The sequence below is a fragment of the Rattus norvegicus genome, chromosome 14 (genome assembly GCF_021556685.1).
Source record: "Rattus norvegicus strain SHRSP/BbbUtx chromosome 14, alternate assembly SHRSP_T2T, whole genome shotgun sequence".
NCBI lineage: Eukaryota > Metazoa > Chordata > Mammalia > Rodentia > Muridae > Rattus > Rattus norvegicus.
The window spans coordinates 88,013,909-88,032,277 of NC_141547.1; the positions used below are offsets into that span (position 1 = coordinate 88,013,909).

Genomic DNA, 18,369 nt, shown 5'->3' on the forward strand with positions numbered 1-18,369 from the left:
CTTCTATTTGAAGGAGATGAGAAAGGTGTCTGAAAGAAAATGCTGGTTAACTTTAAAGGGGAAAGGAGATTGATTAAGCGCATCAGTTAGATTAGTGGTTCTCAACATGTGGGGGTCGAAAGACCCTTTCTATAGGGGGTGGCCTAAGACCACTGGAAAATAGATATTTGCATTACAACGCATAACTGTAGCAAAATTACAGTTATAAAATAGCAACAAAAATATGGTTGGGGGTCACCACAACATGAGGGCCACAGCATTAGGAAGGTTGAGAATCACTGAGTTAGATGAACTAGTTCAGACTTCGGACTAACATTTCACTATCTCAAGTCAAGGAAACTTCTACATTATTGACTTTCATTCATGCCCATGAGAATCATGCAGAAGTTTAAAAATAAAAGTAAAAGCCTGATCATTCCCAGATATTCTGATTTAACCAGGCTGTGTTATGTATAACCAGACCCTGTGTCAAATGGCCTCAAATGAGCTCAGGCAGTGACCAGTCTAATAAAGTAGTGGACTGGAACTGGTCAAAAACAACAGGACAGGGCTTGGGATAGAATCCACAGGCTTCATTTGGATTGAAATTTCTCTTCAGATCTGGAACATTTCCCAGAGGGCCATATATTAAAGGGTCAGCCCATACCTTCATACTTTTGTGAGTTTGCAGAACCTTTGAGAGACAGGACTTAGTGATAGGTCTTCTGGTCGTGGGGACACTCTATCAAAGGGGACACAGAGACCATGACTGTTCCTCTTCTCTCTTTCACATTCTTTTGTTTTTTGCCAGCTGGGAAGGACACAGGACTCCTCTCCAGCATCCCATCACGATGTGCTATACTTGCTGTAGGTCCAACACAACAACTGCAACCAGCTGTCGACTGAACCCTCCCCAACAGGCAGCTAAGATAATCTGCCCTTTTTACAAGGAGGAAATGTAAAAGCTCACTGCTGTCAGGGGCTCCTAACGGGAGGCTGACTACAGGGTCACTTGCTCACTCAATAGTCTGTCCCTACATTTTATTTTTTGGAGGGGATGTCTTAATTCGTTTTCATCTATAAGAAATTTAAAATTCAGCAGGTATGAACTATTTAGTTAGTAAATAGGAATACCTTATTCTTGCATACTTAAACCACTTCTAAGAGTCAGGCAGATCTTTGTGAGTTCAAGGCCAGCCTGGACCACAGAGTGAATTCCAGGACAGCTGGGACTGCACAGAGAAAAACCCTGTCTTGAAAAAAACAAAACAACAAACAAACATCAAAACAAAAAAGAAAAGTATTTAGGATCTAAAAATCCCAATTTGCTGATGATTTTTTAAAATATTTTTTTATATTAAAAGACAGGCAACAGGCCTATGTTTACTGAGGTTATAGATTATCTTAACTTCTAAATTAAATTAATTAAATCATTTGTAGGTTTTAGAAACAGGAGAGAAGGTTGGAGTGATATGCAGGCAGATTGAGTAATGTGGTGGACTCTGACTTACCTTTGTAACTGTCTGAAGAATCACCAGCTGGCAATAAAAAATAATACTGGGTATCTTGTCCTCGGTACAGGGTGTGTGAGGAAGCGTTTCCTATCCGGTAACGAAATTCATAATGAAAATCCTGTGATCCAATCATGGGAGCAAAAAAACGGAAAACTGAATACATCGTGGGTGGAATCACCAATCAATTCCATATGCTACTGTCCTCATGGCCACTGTTGGTCATGCTTTGCAACTCAGACCAAGATGCCTGCATCCTCCTCCATGCACACACAAGAGAGGCTTCCTGGCACTGAGGGACTCTTCTGCTCTTAGGCTAAAGGGCTTCTTACATGAAGCAGGATTCCTCACTTGCCTCAGCTAGCTCATTTTATTCTTAGATCCCCTAACACAACAGTTCTCAACCTGTGGGTTGTGACCCCTGTGAGGTTTTATGACCCTTTCACAGGGGTTGCCTAAACACAGATAGTTAATAAGATTCATAACAGTAGCAACATTACAGTCATGAAACAGTACCAAAAATAATTTTATGATTGGGGGGGTCACCACAACACGAGGATCTGTATTAAAGGGTTACAGCATTAGGAAGGTGGAGAACCATTTCCCTAACAGTTGCAAATCACTGTAATAGCAGTCTGTGCCTCAGCTTTCTATGGATAGGCATGATGGAGGCATGAGGGTCAGGCAGGAGCATGGAGATGCCTGTGGTAGAAGTCTTCACAGAAGGCCCAGGCCTGACTTCTCTGTGCATGAGGGCTGGTTTCTGAGAAGGAACCTGAGCAGAACAGGGCAGGGGCAGATAGAGTTTGTCATAGCCAGAGGATAGTGAGTGAAAGCTCACAGACTCCTACTGTGCTGCCACCTGATCTCAAAGGCAGCCTTAATCCCTTCACACCCAATTCTCCTCAAAGCCTCACAAGACCCTGTGCAAAAAGTCACAATGATTTCTTCATTGCCCAAATTAGAACAAAGAGGTCAAGTGTAGGTCAGAGTCATGTCATGGAGATGGGGTCAGGACTCAGGCTGAGTCTCCCACCCCAAACTTGTATGCTTATGGCCAACAGAGACCCCTGACTCCCTGGCAAAGCCCTGCGAGGACCCTCTTTCTCAAGAGGAGGCTGCTCTCACTAGTAGGGGAAGTCCCCCATTCATGCAGGAGCAACTTCCCCACATTACAGGACATGCCCAGCCTCGGAGCCTGCCAAGTAAATTGCTGCTGTGACTTCCAAGAGTTGTGGCTGCCTGTACTCCTCAGGACAGACGAGGGGTCTCACGTACCGGTTTTCCTGACATGCAGAAGATACTGAAGATGGTATGTGCCTCCATACCACGGTGAGGTCGCACCTGACAAGACATGTCCTGTGGAGCCTGGTTGACTGTTAAGTAGAGCTGAGCCTTGCCCAGTAAGACATGCTTTGAGGCTAAGAGAAGGACAAGGCGGGTGTTTCAGCCAGAATAAGGAGCAATAGTGAAGAAATACATATACATATACATATACATATACATATACATATACACAGACACATACACATACACATACACATACACATACACATACATATACATATACATATACACATATACATACACATACATACATATGCACACACATATGTACACATACACACAACACACACAGACACATACACACAGACACACACACAAAATTTCCCATGTCCTCAGCTTGTGTCTAGAATGTGCTGTGAAGATTTACCTAAAATTTCTCTGATTGGATGTACAACAGGCCTAGTTACTCCCCAGTAGTTAAACGCCATGTGGTCTACTTTCTGCATTATTAATCAGTCTATAATGATTAGTATCATTTGTAATTTTTTAAAAGTAGCATATCCAAGGGGTTGGGGATTTAGTTCAATGGTAGAGCGCTTGCCTAGCAAGCGCAAGGCCCTAGGTTCGGTCCTCAGCTCCGAAAAAAAAAAAAAAGTAGCATATCCTAAGAATAAATTTTAGTCTGGAACTTTCTATATCACATTGCACAAATCCTCATCAGGTCCTGTGTGGACTGTTTATGTGGCCTCTGGCAGGCTGAACACTGCCTGTGTTCCTTTCTTAACAGTGATGTGACTATGTCAACTACAGAAAATAGGCCCTTCAACTAAAGTGAAATCCAAGAGGATGGAGTGACTAGTTCTGCCTTTATAACCAGCCAAATCCCTTAAGAAGAAGATGCAGTTTGAGCTACCAACCGTGGGTACGAATTGCATACCAGGTTAAAAAAGGGCCACTGGGCAAGGTAACCCTGTGGGTAAGTTCTAGTCCACACTGAGCACTCAGAAAAATGCCAATGACACCTCGTTGTGATTAAATATATGCAAGTAAGCTGACTTACTCAGGTATCTAGCCAAAAATCAAATATACAAGAAAGACAGTGACTGATCATCATTTACCAGGTTCTAATGTCACTGATTTCACTAGGAAGGAGAACATCACAGCAACTAATCTTAGTAACAAATGGGGTGGTGCCAACAGGAGAGAAGAGAGACGTGGGGCTCAGAGCAAGAGGTTGCAGGAGAAGTCACTATTACTTCTAGGGAGAAGTGTAACAATGACACAAGCCTTCATGACTCCCCAGGTCCAACTTTTACCTTGACATACCTACAGAAGCTTGTAAGACATACATCTCGCCACTGCTCAATGAGAATGGTTTTATTGTCACATCTGGTCCCATGATACCTACAGAAGGGGAAGTATCCACATGAAATGGCAGTCAGCAGGCTTCCAGAAGTGGGCCCTGCTTTGCTCCAGGGGTGCAGGATTAACTAATACCCTGGTTTCTCAGAAGCCATCTAGGAAAGGCTAAAGACACACAGGTAAACTTTCTAGAGATGGCCCACTGCTTTTTGGCATGGCCTGTGATGAGTGAGCTCCATGAGTCGAAGTCCCAAGAGACTTCACCCCAGGCTTGCTTGTTCTTGCAGCTGATATGATTTTTACTGTCACTATTATAGAGCCTGATGACTCCTGGGCATTAGCCCACCTTTTTGGGAAGATTTTCTGCAGATTAACATGAAGAGGTACTCTCAGGTAGTGATGGTGCATAGACAAATTGATGATTTAATAATTCCTAATAATAATTTTATAGAATTCCTAAATACATATAAGTAATTTCAAGTCCTCTGTAGTATAAAAGCTACAAATAAGAGCTCTGTAAATCTTCATGTGTCAAGGGATAATTGCACTAGAAAAAGAAAGCAGGGTTGAAACAATTTACTATCAAGGAAAACACTCCTTCTAGGTTAGGTATGAGACCATTACCCAGAAACTAAAGGTCAAAAACTAAGAATGGACAAAAAATTAAATATTGACTATCTATACAAAACTTCAAAACGAATAAGACATAAGGCAGATGGTTTGACTCTTGACAAAACTGTGCTAACTTGTGACAAAAATTATCGCTTTAAACTTATAATGATCTTATGGGGGGTAGTAGATAATGAATGTTTAGTGAGATACTAGTCTTAATGGAAAGACATGTAAACAATTCTGCTGTTATTGCTTAAGTCTTATTGAATTGTGATATCAATTATGGCCTTAAACTTACTATGCACTTACTAGAATGTAAAAGTATTTAGAAAAATGGTGTAATCAATTATCCTGATATAACAGTTCTGCCTGTAGTTGTATAAGTTTTTAGAGACAGTATATATACTGAGAACAGAAAATAAAGGTTGTTGGAGCTTCTTTTTCTGCTCCACCCAGAGTAAGTAGTTTTTTTTCTGTGTGAGTGAATTGTTTCTCTTTTCCTTCTTTCCTTCCTTCTTTCTCTTCTCTTCTTTTCTCTCTGGTTCATGAAGAGTTAATGAACTCCTAGCCTCTTGGCTGGCCTGTGAGGGGTCCTTGAACCAGAGAGAAAGAGCCCTAGCAAGTATTACCTAATTCCCTGCTGCTAACAGCAGGAGTTAATTGCCAGAAACCAGCTGGCTTTTAGCCATAGAATAGTAAGAGAAAGTTAAGTTTCCAGAAGTTATTAGCTTCTGGCCCCCAGAAGAGTAAGAGAGAGTTATAAGACCAGAGATCATTAGTCTTCCCCACAGCAAATACCCTTGAAGGCTGGGGCAGGTCCCTAGCACAAGTTACAAGTCCTTCTCATACTTGAGAGTGACACTAGTCTGTTGGTTACCAGATTTCCGAGGAGCCTAAATTCCTAACTACAGGCTATCCCCATCCAACAGAAGCAGTATCAAGGTGGACCAGTCACCCTCAGCTCAGAAATGAGGTAGATTTTCCTAGTAACTAGAGAATGCTGGTAAGATCTCATTTTGTGCCTTTACAGTAAGCTCAGTGTTTGTGATTTTATTCATTTTTTTATAAATTTGAGTTATCTGTTTAAAGTATGACTGACAAATTGAGCTTTTGTAGAATATTTGTTGTAAATTTTCTTAACTCTTGCTGTGCAAGAGTAAGCTGACCCATCCTGCTTAGTCCCCCTTAAAATTTGGAGAGACCCAAGACACAAGATAGATGATTGGAAAAAACAAGGAGAAAATTCATTAAAAATATCATGAAATCCATAGCTTTCCTAGAAGGCTTATGGGAGTGACCTATGCACATGTACTCAGAAAGACCCACCGGAGCAGACAAAGTAACATGTCTATGCTCAGGGAGATGGTTAGCAATTCACCTTCCCCACAGGGCCAGCTCTACTTGATCCATTCATGTAAATGGCTCATCTAGTCTATGCCAGGTCATAGAGACACAAGGATACCATGTGTTGGTATCCAGATATGAAGCTCCCTGCTGATCTGCACCTGGGGACTCCTATGGAACATCTGAAGCTAGCTTCATCCTTAGAGACAGAGCCATAGGACAAACATTAATAGAAAAGGCTGGATGGTTCCACTCATCCATTAAGACAGAAGACTTGGGAAAACTTGAGGGCCTATTACCAAACTCTTCTGAAATGGCTGTGAATACCGGGGTGCAAAGAGCGTGTTCATACCTGATGTGGTGTAGCCATGGAAGACAGCTCGGCTGACCAGGGCCTTGGGCCAATCGATCATGAGAGTTGGCTTTGCTCTGCCTGTGTGGAGGAAAGGGCCCAGCAGGTTGTCCCCATAACTGGCACTCTCCTCAGCACTCAGACTTGATCCTGCTTCCTGGAAGTTTGCACTGATCCCTAAAAAGATAAACCATACCACAGGAGAGAAAAGAAAGGTCACAGTCTTGTGAAATATGAATGCTTCAAAGTTGGTTAATATCAACTTCCGTGGTTGCTGAATATTGCACTTCTAAAACAGTACCTTTTGTAAGTATGACTTTTCAACCAATATGCGTTATTGTCTTGTCAGCTACCCTACAGCATCTTTCTTTACCTTCCCTTCTCTTTTTTCCCTCCCTCCCTCCTCCCCTCCTCCCTTCTTCCTTCCCTTTGTGCCTTCTTCCATTTCTTTCTTCCTTCCACCTGGTGATCTGGAATTGTATAACGCAAGGTCAGTTAATGATAAATGACAGAGGAAAAAGACAGCAGATTCACAGGGAAAGCTAATGTGGGGAACAGGAGGAAGGGGGTTTCTGTTGGAGCAGTGAACAGGGATTCAGAACAAAGGATGAGTTTCATGAAGATCTAGGGGAAGTTTCCAGGTTGCGTAGAAACCAAGTGTGGTTCATTCTCTAGACAGATAGTATAAGATATCGTTATTGGGTCAGGATCAGTACAAAGAGATTTATTTGCCCCAGAGGGACAGAGGGCAGAGAATAAGAGACGAAGATGGGAGATAGAGGATGAGGGAGAAGGAGAAGGAAACAAGGCAGAGGGGAGAAACAGGGCAAGGGAGAGGGGAATGAGTGTTTGTCCTGGGGACAAAGGGCTGTCTCTGCATAGAGAGGAGACAGTTGTGGTCCAGGAAAATGGTGTTTTATAAAGGTACAGGGGGAAACCCTGTGTTACGATGAGGTGTTTAATTTAAACTGGGCTTGTTAATTAGATGAACCGAAGTGGGCTTTTGATGGCTGGAATTCAATACTTTGAGAGTTGATCTTAGTAGTCAGCCTCAGGAGGAGGAAGTAGCCAAGGGGACAGACGTTGGTGGCCAGCTTTAGGAATGTAGTATAACAGTTTATAGCAAGGCAGGGGGTGGGGTGGGAAAGAAGAGCAAGGGCTGCTGGAGCTATGTTTGCCACTTTCAAGCTGGCCAGAGTCCTTCAGATAGAGCCAGTGTTCTCTCCTGGTCTGTCAATTCCTCAGAAACATAGATCACTACTGATCATCTATTTACATGAAAGTTGATGACTCTATGTTTGCACGATGCATTGGGAATCAAGATGGTTCTGGGGACACAAAAATAAACTGTCCATGAAGATGTCAGGTGTATATGAGACAAATACAAAAACACATTGCTGGTTCGAAAGACACCAGCTTAGAATAGGTAAGGGTTGAAACAGTGAGCCGATGGGGGTTATCGTAGGGCTGAGGGAGACTACAAAGTGAGGAAGGAGAGGGACCCTGCAAGAGTGATCAGCAAGAAGGTGAATTGGGAAGGGCACTAAGGGAGGCCCTACCCCACAAGGCATCTTGAATCTGTATTGCCTACTGTTAGCCCACTAAGAATTTGGGGTCATCAAGCTCAAGAGATCCACCAGTAAGGGATTGAGGAGTGAGGTCTGTGCCACTCTATGCCATGCAGAGGGCCTCACATTCTCCCTTTGAGAATTCCCTGGGAGATTAATAGGTGGCCTTGATGTAAGGAACAAACACAGTGAATCCAGGAGGGCTGGTATACAATGAGCCTGGGTGCAGGGCTCCTCTCATGGGAACAGCCCTAAAAGTAGTCACCTGGTTGTCTTCCTAGGGATGGCACTGCTTCTTGGATGTCACTATAGTAGGCTTCAAAATCTATACAAAAGGGAAAAAATTATATTTCATTTGAAGACACAATTAGTGAGTGCTAAGTCTATAGACTAAAGCCTCCCCACTCCACACTCCTCCAAGAAAGATTTGTAAGGCTGTAGGATTAGAACTTCATGATTGTGGAGAGTTAGAATTTTGGAGATCAGAGCCAAACTATTTGTAGTCCCCTTAAACTGCCATTCATTGTCCGCTCCCAAGTCTGAGTGACCATCTTTTTGTAAAGTAAAAGCTTTAAAACATATTCTTAGCAGAAGAGTATTTGCTATAATCCATAGCTAAAAGTGTGGTTGGTCCAAAACCTATATACCCTTTCCCCACTTGACTGTTAGCTACTGCTTGGTGGTTGCTGCCAATGTACTTGATACAATTTTCTTTGTTGTATAACTAATAAATATCACGTAACCCCTTCCACTGTGGAACACATTATTAAGGGTAATCTCTCCCAGGAACACTGTCACTCATATCTGGGTTAAGAATGAAGTGTCTGTAAGCTGGGACACGGTGGCACATATCTATCATGCCAGCACTTAAACGATGAAAGCAGGAAGATCAAGAATCAAGACCAGGCTTAGTTACACAGTGAATTGGAGGCCTGGCTACATTAGAACTCGTTTCAAGACAACAAAAACAAAATGCTATTTTATGACCCTGAAGTTGAAGCTGGGCTCTGTATTGAGCTCAAACACAGTACTCTTAGACTCAGGGCAAAGGTGGGAGTAACATCAAACCTGACCCATTAGATTTCCTCGGTGAGCCTGGTGCCTAGGTATACACACGGATCAATGTACAGAGATGATCGCACTTACCATCAAAGGCAGTGGAGGAGCTGGGGAAGGGCCAACTTCCCTCAGGGTCGCTCATCATCAGGGCTTCCTCAGCCAGGGAACTAGGTGCTGGACTCAGTGAGCCATAGTCCTCCATTGGCTCTCCCGAGCCTGCCACAGGTCCTGCAGCAGGAATGTGGTGGCCACCAGCTGGGGACTCAGCAGAAATGCTTCCCAGGTTAGAAAGAGCTGTCCAGCCCAGGGGCGTGGGTGAAGGGCCCAGTGAGTGTGGTGTCGGCGAAGCTCTCACATTTGATGGCTGATGAGACTCAAATGACTTCAGACTGGCCCCCAGTGCTGAGGCGCCCAGCAGCCCCACAGTGCTACAGAAGGGGACTTGAACAGGGATGTGGCAGGGTTAAATTCAGAACTGAAGATCCAAAGTATATGTTGATTAAAATATATAGGCTGTGGGACAGGGCAGGATGATTCAGCTGGTAAAGGCGCTTGCTGCAGAAACTTGGTGACTTTAGTCTGATATGCAGAGGTTTTGTAATGGTGGCTGACCTTCACATATGCACTGTGGCACATCTAACTAACACACACACACACACACACACACACACACATCTACATACATGCACACATATGCACAAATAAAAGCATATACAGGTTACATCAGCATGTCTACTTGGTAGGTAAAGATATTTTCTGTGAGTTTGGCTTAACTGTTGCCATCATGGGGCTGGTGAGCTTGCCTCAGTAACCTACACAGTCATGGAAACCCAAGAAGCAAAATGACACAGAGACAGTGGGGACTTGGCTGTCAATGGTCCCTAACAGAAGCAGGGACAGGGCCTCAGGATTTTCACCCAAGACTGCAGATATTTCTCCTTGCCCCTACCTGCGGTGGTCTGGGGGAAGGATGCCAGAGTATATAGGGTGGGTTCCAGAAAGGTAGCTTTTGTGACTCGTTACCCATGCTGTGGTGGGCCTTTGGGTGACATATCTATGTTTATATCGCCCACACTTCTGTCCCCAACTCCTTAACAATGCTCTTGACCTGAGTAGACACATCTTCGATGTATTTCCACGCCCTGTCTGGAGTGAACAAACACTATTTCATGTCTTTCCAGGAAAAGTAACACCATGCTACTTCGCATAAACCTGATGTGCATTGGAAGCCTGATGCTCGACTCAAGGCTCTAGCACATGGTTCTGGCCTGGTAGTGTGGAGGCCAATATATGACCTAAACATGTGCAAGTGGGGAAGGCCCTCACAACTCTGACCCTGGAACTTGCTCTCCCCAGTCTACATTCAGACCAAGGGTCACCTTAACAGGTCCTATAAAACTCTTGTTTGGATGACTCTGAATTCTAAAAAGAATTTCTCCTAATCATCATTTCTCCCTGACAACAAGGATCCAGTAAATAATTCTAAAAGGCATCCCCAGGAATTATGATAAAAGAATAATGACAAAAGAAAAATTCATAGACATAGAAATGAGTCCATTAAAGGAAGCTTTTGCTTTTGAGCAGGGCAGTTCTCTGTCTTTATAGTGAATTAGTGGATTTGTTTTCCTGAGTTCTGTGAGGTGCTGTAAGAGGGAATGATAGAACCCTATTCGGAGTTCTCTCAGACACATTCGTCTCAGGCAGTACTAGCCTTGTTGAAGCTTAACCACTGTCAGGGTCACTACCACAGGTCCTCACTGATGCTTTGGTCTTTGATTCAGGATGGTTTTAAATTCAGACTTCAGAACACTGCCTCCTGTGGTGGGCACAGTCCCTCTGAATGTCCCTGTCAGGGGGCAGCTGTACTCCAAGATCTACTTTAAAAGGTTTGTAGAAGCCTCGAATGGACTAAAGAAAACATGGCAGCCAGACAGTTGGGGCTGAGCAGAGCTGGTTGCTCAGAACAGGAATGTGGGTCATTGCTTGTGAGACAGGCTCACTCCTCAGCATCCCGCTACTCTGTGGAGTAGTGTGAGAAAGGATGCACACAAAATAATAATGACTTCACAATATCCCTCAGCCCAGGCAAACATGAGGTCTGAGACCACAGACCCCCCCCAGTCATTCTGATTAACCTGGTAGATTTCTCCAACACTGAAGAGATAACACATACCCCAGTGAAGACCCTTCCTTCCTTCCTTCCTTCCTTCCTTCCTTCCTTCCTTCCTTCCTTCCTTCCTTCCTTCCTTCTTTCCTTCCTTCCTTCTTTCCTTCCTTCCTTCTTTCCTTCCTTCCTTCTTTCTGTCTTTCTATCCTCCCATCCTTCCTTCCACATTCTGTGTTTTTCCTACTGACCAGTGAAATTCTAGCAACCAGCGCGATATATGAGCTCTGCCCTAGGCTGTGAACACCAGCGACCCCTCTGGTATCATTTCAAGAACGCCTATGCTGAGTAACTGCAGGTCCCATTTCCATGCTGTGGCCCGGCATCTTCATTGGACTTGGATAAACACTTTTTCTGTGCTCAGTGAGCCTCAGCTTCCCATGTAGAGTAACAAATTGGATCATTGTCATTCACCCAAGCAGGGGGAATCTTTGAGAGGAGCTTTTTCAGTCCGTATTTGGAATTATGGACTGAAAGATAGAGCCAGGTCTCACTGAGCATCTCTCCTAGAGAGGCAGGTCAGAAGGGAGAGTGCAGACAAAACTGCCTCATACTCGGTTGATCTAGTCTCACTACACAACTGGCTTCCTTGATACCTGAAAGTATGGCAATTCCACCCCACTAGTGGCAAGCCGTTCTGCACCATTGTCAGCTGGTGTCCTCTAATTTAGTCCTCATGCCGTCTACTTGGGCACTGCATCAGATAACAGTCTGAGGACTTGGTGTGCCATCTGCCCCACCTCCAAATGCCCATGTGGTTTTATGATTCTTTGACTCTAAACAGAGGTTCCAACCATCCCCTCTTAGAGGCGCTCACCTAACTCAGGGACACAAATTCACTGATCAAATATAAATGACAAAGTATAGAGGTCAAGAGGTTCACTGGGTGAGGTGTGTGAGCAGAGGCCTGAGCTGCCAGTGTTTTCTAGAACTTCAGCCTCTGTCAATGATCTGTGTCATTCTGGGGCTGTAGTAGAAGCTTTGTTACATAGACACCCCAGTGCTTGGGAGCGCCAAGCCTCGTCTTGAAGATACTCAGTGGCTGCTAGCCATCTTCCAGATCCTTAGCATGTAAAACCAGGACCACATAGAAGATCACAAGGATTTCAGGAGCTGTGCGCCAAGGACTATATCATAACTGCAATGCATATGCAAAGTTCCAAGGGCCACAGCTGTCTGGACAGTGAGCTTCACCACAGATCCTTTGCAATAGCTTCCTAGGATTCTAAACAAATAATTCTGAACAGTTGCCCTGAGCCTTCTTACAGCACATATGTGAGAAACCACTTTTGGCCTGTCACCTAGTATCTAGAGGGTTGAAGTACAAAGAATTCCCAGCTGTGGGAAGGTCAGATACGATAGTTCAGTAACCACAGAACAACCATGAACTTTTCCTATCAGCAAAATAGAGTAGCAGCTTTTACCTTCCACTGCATTCTTCTCTGTTGCATTGACCAGGAAGAGGTCCCAGGAATAAGTGAGGTCTGAGACATCTCCACAGTCTTCACACACAGCTCGGAGAGACACTTCTTCGTTCCAGTTCACAGAGATGTCTCTAAAGTTGACCCATGAGACGTGGATGAACCTAGAACAGGCAATCACTTGGATGTTGGAGGAAAACACTACAAGCATCCTCAGGCTGCATCCATTTGGGCCGACCATGTTTTGAACCACCCAGTGTTGGCATCATCACATCCGAGTTGGGGAGTGAGGACTGTGTGACAAGCTTCCAGACTTCCCACAGTGTGATCTGACCAGATGAGCACATTCAGTGCTCACCAAGTTCAGCGAAGCTGTGACTTTCTCTATGTCAACAGTCCTGAGCTGTAGTCTCTCTGTCACTCAGCCTTGGCTCTGGCTATGCTGTCCAGCCTGTCAGTCAATTCCTGAGCTCTCTCTTCACCTTTCACCCCACATGCTTGCCTCCATAGCTACACACCAGTGTCACCTGGGCCTTCCCAATCCATCTGTCTTTGCCATAGCCATCTGGCTCCCCTTAACCTTTCAATTGAGCAGGGTTATTGGGTCATGAGCTTCTCTGTGTCCTACAGTGCTCACAGGGACCCTGCCTTGCACGTGCTATATACACATTTCTGAGTCACCATAGCTACCTCCTGGAAATTTCTCCAGGATCTTTCCTGGCCCAGGGCTGCTTACCAGAGGGCATTTCATGAACTCTGGGTTCTTTAGGACATCATCAGGTGGTGTGAGAGACTAGGATGAGCTTTGTCATGTGAATTCCTTTGCTATAGGACATGAGGACCCCTCAAAGGCTAAGTACAGAGTTCCTGAAGTGGTGTGCAGGATTCCCTGTGTCATCCACTATCAGGCACATGCCAAGCCATGGCTTCACCATGTAACACCATGTGCAGGAGGCAAGAAGGACACGGCAGGCAGGTCTGCAGCTCTCTCAAAAAGAACCACACAGCCTAGCACCTACATGTGGGTACCTCTGCATTTGTATGTGGACATGGGTGCAGTAGTTGTTGTCTAAAGTTTCAGTGACTTGCAGTCAACCAAGGTCTGAAATATTAAATGGAAAATCTGAGAAAACAAACTGATCATAAATGTTCAGTTATGTACTTTTTTGATGTGTGCCATCCACAAATTTGCTTCCCCTAGAATTCTCCCCCTGCTTAGTCATATATACCTAGCCCTTTGAAAGGGGATTCCAGAACCTCCCATGTCCTTGCCCATCTTGGTAGCTCAGCGCAAGTCCTACATTTGGTCCATGGGGTTATAACATGAGTGCTCTGGTAGCCTTGGTGATGACCAGATGATGGGCTTGACTCATAGTACTTCTTTGCCTCGGTAATCCCTCATGGTCACATACTTGCATATTCCTTCAGTCCTAAAAGGCTCCCAAGTCTAGAAACCAGATTACCACCTTCAGATGTCAGTCTCAATCATTGGCCTTCCATTTTAGGGATGGGTACTATGACAGGAGGGACCCACTGGTCTTCAGAGTTGCTGTTGTGTCACTGTTAGCCTAGGAGACACAGAGCTATCCAAATCACTATCCTCTCCCTGGCAACCACCTTCCTCTCCCTTACTGGTGTGGTTCCCACATGGCCTAACTTCATACTGCTCCATGAACAGATTTTTTTTTTTAAGTTGCCACCATAAGCCAGAGTGCTCAGCTGTTCTAACTAGGGCAAGGGTACCTGAAGGCCAGGTCAGGACGGGTAGAGAGGAACGTCAAGGCCTGTGATGAGTTCCGTCCACTGCTGGAGACTGTCAGTGTCACAAGGAACTGGTCACAGCACTCACTGAGCCATTTTGCTGGGAAGGAAATGGCAGGAGCTTGAGTGTCCATTTGGTACGAAGTAGAGTCATCAAAGCAAGGCCATATAGGTGAGCTGGCTGCTGTGCAAGTCCAGTGATACCTAATGAAGAAGCCATTGAGGGGTGTGGTTACCACAACTGGTGTTAAAGGCACATGTGGTTTGGGAGAGACCATACCTCTCATTCTTTGATATCAGTGGTACAGGAGCTGGGCCTGTCTTCCCATTCACTGGACACAGACCACTGCACTCCACACAGGAACCTATTTCCCTCTCTGTGTCATGTACCCTCTCCATAGAGCTGCTTTTGTCACTCCTTCCCCTCCCTGTCCATGTTGGGCCCCTCTGCTCATAAGTAACACAGCCCCACAATCCCTAGAGAGCTCCCTCAAAATCACTCTGCCAAAATCACACTATCCCAATTTTAGGAGGAAAATGCATGCATTCCAGAGGCCTTGGGGGAGCTGCCCTGTTTCATTCAGAGCTGGTAAAAAGTGGGGCCAAGAGGAGACTAGAGATGATTCTCATTCCACATCTTTCTGTAAGATGATATGGCATGAGCCACAAGATTAAGATAGTTGCACCATCAGGGTGGCCTGGGAGGACAGCATCATCCCAGCTGTGAGCAGATCTTAATCCAGAGCGGGAGACATGCTTAAACAGGCATGTGACAGGCAGGAATCAGTATGGAAATGCTCTAGCAAGCTGGGCTAGCCATCATGGCAACCTGCTTCTATAAGTCACTTAAACCTGAACCTTAAAAGCCCACTTCTGTGACTAGCCTGCAGGCCTACATTCTAGTAACTTCTGTTCACGAAGCTGCCTGAGGCAGCACTGCAGCCGCCTGGTAACCTCGGCTGGGGAGCAGCATCCCTTGGGCACAAGAGAGCTCAGTGTACAGTGTAGTTCGCAAGCTATGCAGAGAAGCCGTCCCATGATTTACCCAGAAGACTCCTTACTGCCCAGACACAGAGCTCTCATTTCCAGATGCTGTGGGTCCTGTGTGTGAAAATGGAACAGATACAGTCTTTGTCTGTCAGGCGTGAGTGTGTGTGTGTGTGTGTGTGTGTGTGTGTGTGTGTGTGTGTGTGTGTGTGTACTGATCGCTGATAGCTGTGTCTACAACATACACATAGATAGAATCAGGGAAAAGGAAAAGGTACCTCTCACCTCCACCGCACTAATGAAGCACCAAGTTCCATATTCCCACATTTGGGTGCGGCAGACATGAAGGGTCACAATGGCAAAGCAGCCTCTTTACTGATTTATCAATAGAGACCATGTGGCAGGCACAGGGATCTATCCAGTGAGAGCCCTGCTTTTCTGAACTTATAGTCAGTGCTGGAGGACAGTGAACACCAGCCGTGTATGTGAGGAGTGAGTGTAGCGAACTACACCCAGTTAAGGACAGTGACTTCCCCTCTGAGCTGAATGGGTGTGTAGAAGGTCAGAGCAGGGAAGTAGGGGCTTCTGGCTTTGCCTCGAAAGACGCCATCTTGTCTTAGAGGACTGGCTGTGGTTGAGGGTGGACATAGCAATGGAGGAGAAGTATGAGGGGTCTGTGTCTAGGGAGACCGTAATGAGATTTCCTGACAGCCATGAAGTGTGAAAGAAAGAGATGTCAAAGACGCTGAGGAAAGTTTTGGTTTGAGCGACTGGAAGAATTGTTTCCTCAGGGTCCCAGGACATGAGGGGGAAGAGGACATGAGCCCCCAGCCCTAACCAGGAAGCTGTCTCCAATTGAGAAATGCTCAGCTGGGAAATGTTCAATTGAGAAATGTTCAAAAAGGAAAATTGCATTTTGTCCAATGGACTCTCACTGTGTTTACAAACCACACTTAATAGGAGCTGTAAGAAGGCAACACAAAATAAGCTTCATGGTATGTGGGGAGATTTATTTATTTATTCATTTATTTGGTCGTATATTGCTTTGTTTGGACATTAAAAAACCTAACTGCTTGTATACTATGATTACTGATGATTACTGATTTTGTGTTTTTACAGATTTTATTTGTGTGTGTGTTTCTTGTGCCTTCCTTTCTTTCTCTCTCTCTTTCTTTCTTTCTTTCTTTCCTTCCTTCCTTCCTTCCTTCTTTCTTTCTTTCTTTCTTTCTTTCTTTCTTTCTTTCTTTCTTTCTTCATTATTCAATAAACGTTTCCTGTTTAACAGCCTGTTTGTTTTCTGTATCGTTCCAATTTTTAGTATATGTGCTGCCGAAGCGAGCACCTGTTTGTTTTCTAGAAAGAGGGAGACTGAGAAGCCTTAGAGTTGGGTGAGTGGGGAAGGTGGAGAGGATTTGGGATGTTACGAGGGAGGGGAAACCATGATCAGAAAATATTGTATAAAAATTGGTTTTCAATTAAAAAAAAAAATACTTGTTTCCTGGACGGAGGTGGGGAAGGCCAGTGGGAAGAGGTGCAGTTTGTGGCTGGGTGATTTGAGGCACGGGAAAGGGGCACTAAGGTGATGGACAGCACAGAGCAGATGGTGTACAACAGGGGTCCGGGGCTACGGGGAGGGCTGCCTGACAGGAGGATGCATGCTAGGAGGTAGAGGATCACAGCAGGAGGCTGGGAAAGGCCTGCCAGCTCGGGCTGTCTGGGCCAGAGCCTGTGACCGCACAGCTGAGCCTCACCAACAGGCAGCTCTCTGCCTGCCCCCCACACTGGCATCTGACTAAGGAGTCCTAATGAAAGGGTAGCATTTACAACGCACATTCCAAGATCACAGTTTAAGCGGCACCTTAAAAAAAAAAAAAACTACTCAGACTCTCCTTTTCTATATTGGCTTACACTTGGATAATGAATAAAGCAGTTCAGCTGAAGAAAGCGGGTACACATAAATGCCTCAAACTATTTTGGCAGCATTCCCAGACTCACTCGCCTAATATTCCTGAGCCAGGGTTTGAAGAGGTAGGAGCCAGAGAGTCTCATAGTTCTGTGTTCTCACCTGAGAGCAGCCCCTGGGTTGTCAGGGTCATAGGACTGGGACCCGCTCAGGATGATGGAGGTTGAGGTAGCCTTGGAGATGAAGATGTGTGTGCCTTCAGAGATCACGCTGACAGGTGCCCTGGCTCGAACTTCTACACCGACACAGTAGCTGCTATACACCATGCTTCCCTTGATCTGAACCTGAGAGACAGAAGACAAGGGGCTGTCACATGAGAACAAGCAGGTGCTTCCTGGATCTGCACACGTCACACGGGCCCTCAGCGCTCCATAGCCACTTACAGTGTTCATCTGAGGATGTGGCTGAAGGAAAGAATCTAGTAATATGTAAGTCTACCCAAATGTCCCGTTATCTAGATGTGTGTTGGTCAGTATTTTGTCCAGTTGACACAAACTAGAGTCACTAGAGAAGAGGGAATCTCAACTGAGGAAACGCCCCAATGAGACTTTCCTGTAGGCATACGGGTGGAGCATTTTCTTGGTTGGTGATTGGTGTGGAAGGGGCTAGGCTACCGTGGGCGGTACCATCCCTAGGCAGGGGGTCCTGGGTTATGTAAGAAAACAAACGGGGTGAGGCAAGAAGAGCAAGCTGGCAAACAGCATTCCTCCGTGATCTCTGCCCCAGGTTTCTGCGTTGAGTTCCTGTCTTAAGTTCCTGTCTTAGCGTCCTTCCGTAGACTGTGACTCAGGATGTGTACGTCAAATAAACCCTTTCCTCCCCACATGGATCTTGACCACAGTGTCTATCACAGCAATAGGAGGTAAAGCAAGACAAGGTATTTAAGTACCCATGCTCCCTGTCGACACATGGCTGACAGCTTTCAAACCTCTACTGTAAACAGTGGGTTTCTCCACGGTCTTGGCATTTGCTGGCTCCCTTTACCTTATTACATCTAAC

At 45.2% G+C, this 18,369-nt stretch overlaps 1 protein-coding gene across 1 annotated transcript in view; it reads right to left on the bottom strand.

Annotated features, from left to right (window-relative positions):
• Nucleotides 1–18,369, bottom strand: part of Pkd1l1 (polycystin 1 like 1, transient receptor potential channel interacting) — a 129,588-nt gene that overhangs the window by 75,491 nt on the left and 35,728 nt on the right. The window contains exons 12-20 of the mRNA XM_087584613.1: nt 17,473–17,654; nt 14,403–14,624; nt 12,663–12,823; nt 9,162–9,515; nt 8,281–8,340; nt 6,448–6,624; nt 4,104–4,181; nt 2,769–2,911; nt 1,491–1,611 (exon numbers count right to left, since the gene is read on the bottom strand). Of these exons, the coding sequence (XP_087440739.1) occupies nt 1,491–1,611; nt 2,769–2,911; nt 4,104–4,181; nt 6,448–6,624; nt 8,281–8,340; nt 9,162–9,515; nt 12,663–12,823; nt 14,403–14,624; nt 17,473–17,654 (1,498 nt within the window). The remainder of the gene's footprint in view (nt 1–1,490; nt 1,612–2,768; nt 2,912–4,103; nt 4,182–6,447; nt 6,625–8,280; nt 8,341–9,161; nt 9,516–12,662; nt 12,824–14,402; nt 14,625–17,472; nt 17,655–18,369) is intronic.